The sequence below is a fragment of the Rosa rugosa genome, chromosome 1, assembly GCF_958449725.1.
Source record: "Rosa rugosa chromosome 1, drRosRugo1.1, whole genome shotgun sequence".
Taxonomy (NCBI): domain Eukaryota; kingdom Viridiplantae; phylum Streptophyta; class Magnoliopsida; order Rosales; family Rosaceae; genus Rosa; species Rosa rugosa.
In genome coordinates, this window is record NC_084820.1 from 70,532,855 (window position 1) to 70,539,370 (window position 6,516).

Here is a 6,516-nt window from a genome sequence, read left to right on the forward strand (position 1 = left end):
TTGAACACATTGTGCAAATCAAAATTTTCATTTTGAGTCGTGAATTTGTAATTTAGCTTATTATATACCAATGTACCATGCTATCATTTTCATATTATGAGTTATAATCCTTATATATTTGAGGGATTGGATTGGGCTCGGCTTTCGTCCATTACCCATTATTCTTGATTTCTTGTGACCCGAATTGTTTTAGGTCGGCTGTTCTCTCGTTCCCGGTTTTCCTCTGTCCCCACTCTGTACCTCTGTCTTCTCTTGCCATCTGTCCCAGGCCTCTCTATTACACCTGTCCAAGTTCGGTGCCATTCCAGTCTCTATCTCTCTTTTTTTAGTCTTTGAGAAAAAGAAAGAAAGAAAGAAAGAAAAAATCTCTGTGAGAGCGAGTGAGTGACTCAGTGAGTTCAAAGATGGCGGGTGCAGCACCGACTCGGGTACTGATGGGAGTGAACGAGTCGACGATCAAGGGCTACCCGCACGCCTCCATAAGCAGCCGCAAAGCCTTCGAGTGGACTCTCGACAAGATCGTCCGCTCCAACACCTCCGGCTTCAAGCTTCTCTTCCTCCATGTCCAAGTTCCTGACGAAGACGGTGCTTCCTTATCTCTCTTTCTTCTCTCAGTAATTTCCTTGTGTTTATTTTCATGAAAAAATTATAGCGAAATCCTAAACCGAACCGATGATTTTTTTTTTTTGGTGCTGGAAAATATACTCGAATAGTTTGATCAAGGGATTAGAGACTCGCTGATTTAACTAGGTAGTTGCTGAGAGTTGATTTGATATAATAGTCATCGCTATTGAGCAATCGAAGGATGTTTTCGATGAATTTGAGTAATTACTCCGTGTATTTTGTTAGACTATCACTCATTTTTTACAGTAAAATCTAACTGTATTTCTAATGCTGTAGTGAAGCGATGATTTTTTTTTTGGTTCTGTGTGTAATCTGAAAGTTTGATTCGAGTTGGAGATGTTTCGAGAAGTGATCAGATTCTCTGTACATTGTGACATAATACGGTGGTGGCTTCATCAGTTTTTGTAGTTTTTGGTATTTTTGAGTGGTGTCATATGAGGCTTATATAATCTGGTATAATTGATGGTGTTGATTGTTCTATTATCGACCGTGAGTATAACATTTACTGTCATGAGTTTGTTTGGGTGAATTATTGTATGGATAATGTCGATAGATGCTTGGCACTTCATTTTCGTCGATGCAGGTAGTCCTGGTTTATGTATCTGCATTCAAGTAGTGGTAACGTAAGCATCCTCAATTGAGAGAAGGCTGGGAGTTTGTAATACATGAACCTGGACTATCTGAATTGAGGATGTGTAGTTCTTCGTCTTCATTGTTTTCCCCTACAAATTCGCCATGCGGCCCTGCCATTTTTTTAATCTATGTTGCTCAATGTGCATGAATAGTGTAACTATTTTTACCGCTTATTAATGTCTGTCACCTCTTTCTATAATAGGTTTTGACGACATGGACAGTATCTATGCGTCACCGGAGGATTTTAAAAGCTTGAAGCGTAGAGACCAGGCAAGAGGGGCTCATCTGCTGGAGTTCTTTGTTGAGAGATGTCATGCAATTGGGGTACCGGGATTCATCCTTAGCAACTATTTCATATAATAATTGCATTTGCAAAAGCAGTACGTCACAGCTTGAAGTTTACAACTCTATATTGGACTGCTTGTAGGTTGCTTGTGAAGCATGGATCAAGAAAGGTGATCCAAAGGAAGTAATCTGCCATGAGGTGAAACGATTGCAGCCAGATCTTCTAGTTGTTGGCTGTCGCGGTCTTGGTCCTTTCCAGAGGTATGCTCCTAAGTGCTTGCACAGTTGGCGTGTTTTTCACATCTTTTCAGTTACCACTTCACAGATAGATTAGTACAAAATCTTTGTCTACTCCTAACTACAGAATTCCTCGTCTATTTTCTATGTAGGGTTTTTGTGGGGACTGTGAGTGAATTTTGCGTCAAGCATGCCGAATGCCCTGTCATCACAATCAAGCGCAGTGCCGAAGAGACACCTCAGGATCCAGTCGATGACTGAAGCTAGATCCTTGTACCTAAAACCAACTGGAAAGAACTGCATCAATTACATTGTAGGAATTTTAAATTCTTTGTATGTCGAGGAGTTGTACTACTTTGTAAGGATGAGCATATTCTGTTTTGAGCTAGTTATGAGCTTTCTTAATCATATCGGACAGTATGATCTGTTTGCTATGTCTATTGCTCTGTGGAATTCAAAGCCGAGCTTGGTTTGGCGAGACGTGAACAAAAGTTAACACCAACCAACCACATGCTTCAGCCAGTCTTAAACAGTAAATGTTTTCTCCCAAATATTTATGAGGCATATCCAGGAAATAAGAACTGAAAAATTGTGCACTCCTGGCAATACTTGAAATCTGCTTCATACCAAAAGCTTTTGTATTCCTTGGGGTTCAAGGGAAGATTTTCAGAAGCGAACAAAAAAATATACCTTAACATCAGAAAACAAAATTTATGTTGATCTGTAAAATTGATAGGTAAAGGCACCATGGCATCCATTTGTACCCCAGAAAAAAAGTAGTACCAGGTTCCTACACAAAAGATAATATAACTCCATCCACAAACATCCGTAGAGGAAGTTGTGATATCATATCTAAACCTACATATGTGGATCATTAGCTATATGACATTAACTGGGAATGTGTCTAGATCTAACAGTGTCCAATCTAAGATGAGGATTCACCCATTGTGCTTACGACCTTCAGTAGCTCCTTTATCTCATTCTGAATTTTTGATGTTGCAACAGGCGACACTTTGCGATCTGAGTTTCCCAGCATTGAGCTCATCATCTTAAGTCTATGCCTAATGAAATCAACTTGCGATGGCTCACCAGCAGGTGGTTGTGAAGCTACTAATGCCTCACTTGCAGTCTTGCTCCTGGATTTCTTCTTAGCTGGAGGAGACTCGGGTATTGCACTGAGCTCACGAGTCTTGGAAGCACCCGAGGGATTTTGGAGGCGGAAATTGACATTGGAAGCTCCAAAGGGACTGTCAATTAGAGAATAATTGAAGGCTTCTTCCGCGTCAGAGCTCATTACAAACGCAACACGAGCACAGAAATTGGTGTAGAACATCTCGGTTTCAGTTTCATTTAGTTCCCCAAATTTACTGTATAATCTGAGAAGATCATCCTTGGTAGGCAGCGAGGATCCAGGTCCAAATGTTACAAAAAGGAATGTAGGCGGAGCCTCCTCTTCCGTCTCCTTAATCTTCAAATCCCGAGCGTCAGCATGCTTTGATCTCCGCCTGACCAGCTTTGAAATTGGTGGCTCAGCAGCTTGCTTTTTCTTAGGCTTATCTTGGTTAGTGTTGATGTTCCTCTGCCCAGATTCACTGACAGGCTGATTTTCTGCTTTCTCATTGTCTTTTCCCAACGACTTAATTACAGAATTTAACTTCCTTCTCTTTGAACTTCGTGTCTCACCAGCTTGCTTTTTTGTAGGCTTATCAGACTTCATATCTTGTTTCTTCTTAATAACCCTGTTACCAGGTTCACCTTCACGCAAATTTGCAGCAGTTTGATTGTCTTTCACCAATGACCCCGGTTCAGAATCTGATTTCTTTCTCTTTCCATGCGGTTGGTGCTTCTTGTAAAGCTTGTGGTAGCAGCCATTGTGGTAAACTGAGTCTCTAAATATGGACACAAAATCAACAACAATCTCAAAGGAGGATTTCCTTTTGACTGGATATAATGGATCAAGAGCTGCAGAGCGGACTCCAGATAGCACTTCATTAGTGGCTGCATTGGCTTTTATTGGATCAACACGCTTCTTCTCACCTTCTGCTGGTGTTTTAACATCAGTGCTCTTATTCCCACCTTCTATTGAGAGTTTCTCTTGTAATGCCTCACTGCAACTATTCAAAATCTGAGGGGACCCCTTAATGTTGGCAGCAGCCCTGGTAATCCTGTCCCCAAGCTGAGCTTTACTAGAAACCTCCAGAGATAATACTGATTCCATGTCTCGCTCTTTCCCCTCTTTCCCCAAATCATGACTCGTTACAGCATTTCGAGATTCTGTTTCCAGGTTTCGTTTTCTTTTCCCTGCGTCACTTATTGTGAAGGGTGGGGACAAGTACTTGCTTTTTTTTCTTTCCCTCAACAAAGGGCTCTTACCAATTTGGTCTTTCATATCTGTTTGTAAACCAACATTGAGCAACTCCCCGACTCTTGCACCAGCTTTTCCTTTGGCCTCACCATCATTACTGTTGATGTGAATATCTTCATTCTTCTTCCTTCTCCTTGACAACGGAGCCTTCTTAGTTTCATCCTTTCCACCCCTTTTTTCTTGGGTATCACCATCTTTACTGTCGATGCTATCTTCATCCCTCTTCCTTTTCCTTGAGAGAGGAGTCTTCTTAGTTTCTTCATTTCCACCAGCACTCTCTTTAGCCAAACCATCACTACTCTCGATGCCAATACCTTCATCTTTAGTGCTTGTGGGCGATTTTGAGAGTTTGGCTCTTTCCCTTCCTGATTCGAAAGTCAATATACCCTCACCATGAATATCACTGCTTTTCTGCTTCTTCCGTCTGGATGATAGCCCTCGTTTATCTGAGATTGCACTTTCTTTAGCTACAACCCCATCCATACTTTTTACCTCAACATGATTGGCTTCTCCAAGAAGATCAGCAATGGTCTTCTCCTTCCTTTTATGGGGCTGTCTATTTTCTATACTTGGTGGTGACCTTTGCAACAAATTTTGTTCAGTGTTTCCAGTATTGGAGCCTATGGGAGAAGACGACCTGTCATCAGATGGCCACTGCACTGGGACTTCCACCATCTTCCGCTCATCTTCAAGACCAGGAATTAGCTGGGGTTCAATGTAAACAGGTAACTGATATCCCCCTTTCGAACAATAAAAGGCAGACAGCAAACTCTTTAATACATTGAGCTCAAGAACACTAGTCAAGGATACAGCTTGTGCCATATGTTTCAATTCAGCAAGAAGGTCAACCGGCTGAGATAGATGACCCAAAAACTTCCCAACTCGGCCTTCAGGGACAACAACTCCTTCCTTAACTCCAGCATTCGATGCTAAAGTTTGTTTACGACCACTTAGAAACTCTTCCCCCATGCAAGCGCAACTCATCTTCAACTTTACAAGCCTACCAATCTCATCCACAGCCTGCTGCACAGCAATAACAAAAACCTTGGAGCTACTCAGCTTAGAATTCTCCACGAAATTTTCCTCAAAGGGTTTCAATTGCGACGGATGGCACCACGCAAAAGTGTCATCCCCAAAGTAGGCTACAAGAAGTTTGTCCTTGGATCTCAATTTCGCTGCAAGGTCAGAAGCATCCGAAGGATCACAAATCTGGCCGGGCCACCACGGGTGGTTCTTAATCTTACCCCAAACAAAATCTCCGATACAGAACTCATTCACTCCATCACTCAACTCTTCCCCCACCCGGTCTTCACCATTTTCACTCGTACCGGCAATGGGAACCTCAATTTCCCCATCTAGCTCTTCCACAATTTCATCCAAACACTTGCCATTCTCCTCAACCCCAACACCGTTGGTCTTGGTTTCATCACAACAATTCCCATTGTCCTCATTCGCATCCGAATTCGTCTTGGAACCAATGCTCACCACTCTCCTCTCCTCACCCAAACCAGACTCCAGCTCTCCAACACTCTCACTCCCTCTCAACCTCGACATACACGTATCCATGTCCCCAAAACTCATCCCAACCGAAACTTTAGCCTCCACAGTCTTAACCAGCTCAACAAACGACCTCACCAGCTCCCCTCCCGACCCGACCCGGCTCCCACCCGAGTCGTCCCCGGCCTCAAACCTCGCCGGTCCAGAACCCGACCCGGAGCCACCCGAACAACCATCAGCTACGGCTGTAGATCTCCCCAACGTCCCCATTACCTGGACATCAATCAAGCTCAAACTTCGAATTCTAGGGTTTAGCTAAACAACCAAAAACCAGTAGCAGCTCATTTCTAGGGTTTAGCTTTCGTTGAAAAAGAGCTCTACTAATAAAATAGTGGGAAAATAAGCACTACAAGACGAAACAAAATACACAAGCACAAAGCCAGAGGGAGCTCACAAACCTGAAGAGAGAAACCAAGAGCTTCTTCAAAAGCTTGGATGAAGGTGAAGAAGAAGAAGAAGAAGAAGCTTCAAGAGAAATCGAATTTTGAATTTGCGGTAGAGAGAAATGAGATGGAGGTGAAAATATCGCGTGGCGAGAAATTGGAGGCGGTGGTGGGGGAGGAGCGAAGAGCAGCGAAGCGGCGTTTTTATTTTGGATTTGTTGTCGTTATTTGAGCGGCCATGTCCAAAAGTTTTATGTGAACCTTGGCGAGGTGTGACGTTTGTTGGGGGTTCGGCTGGGACGCGCGCGAGTGGGGGAGGGAGGGGTACTCGCTGGGTTTTTGGAGCCAGGTGTGGTTAATTTGAAATTTGCTTTGGTTGTGGGTTGGACGCGGCGTTGGGGATATTAATCGATTCAGAAGTGATTAAAGAGA

At 43.1% G+C, this 6,516-nt stretch overlaps 2 protein-coding genes across 2 annotated transcripts; one reads left to right on the top strand and one right to left on the bottom strand.

The window, feature by feature from the left end:
• Window positions 1-328: 328 nt before the first annotated feature.
• LOC133726580 (universal stress protein A-like protein) lies at window positions 329-2,187 on the top strand. The gene is made up of 4 exons (XM_062154156.1): window positions 329-585; window positions 1,460-1,581; window positions 1,685-1,803; window positions 1,932-2,187. The coding sequence occupies exons 1-4, from the start codon at window positions 405-407 to the stop codon at window positions 2,038-2,040; spliced, it is 531 nt and encodes a 176-aa protein (XP_062010140.1). The 5' UTR covers window positions 329-404; the 3' UTR covers window positions 2,041-2,187.
• A 292-nt stretch (window positions 2,188-2,479) lies between these two features.
• On the bottom strand, window positions 2,480-6,315 carry LOC133726579 (PWWP domain-containing protein 3-like). The gene is made up of 2 exons (XM_062154155.1): window positions 6,100-6,315; window positions 2,480-5,914 (listed from the first exon to the last, which is right to left on the bottom strand). Exon 2 carries the CDS (start codon window positions 5,909-5,911, stop codon window positions 2,705-2,707), a length of 3,207 nt encoding a protein of 1,068 aa, XP_062010139.1. The 5' UTR covers window positions 5,912-5,914; window positions 6,100-6,315; the 3' UTR covers window positions 2,480-2,704.
• Between the last annotated feature and the right edge of the window lie 201 nt (window positions 6,316-6,516).

Coding starts and splice junctions, on each gene's coding strand:
- LOC133726579 (XM_062154155.1), bottom strand. CDS start 5,911: ATGGGGACGTTGGGGAGATCTACAGCCGTAGCTGATGGTTGTTCGGGT.
- LOC133726580 (XM_062154156.1), top strand. CDS start 405: ATGGCGGGTGCAGCACCGACTCGGGTACTGATGGGAGTGAACGAGTCG. Junction 1,582..1,684: donor AGAGATGTCATGCAATTGGG/GTACCGGGATTC, acceptor GACTGCTTGTAG/GTTGCTTGTGAAGCATGGAT. Junction 1,804..1,931: donor GGTCTTGGTCCTTTCCAGAG/GTATGCTCCTAA, acceptor TTTTCTATGTAG/GGTTTTTGTGGGGACTGTGA.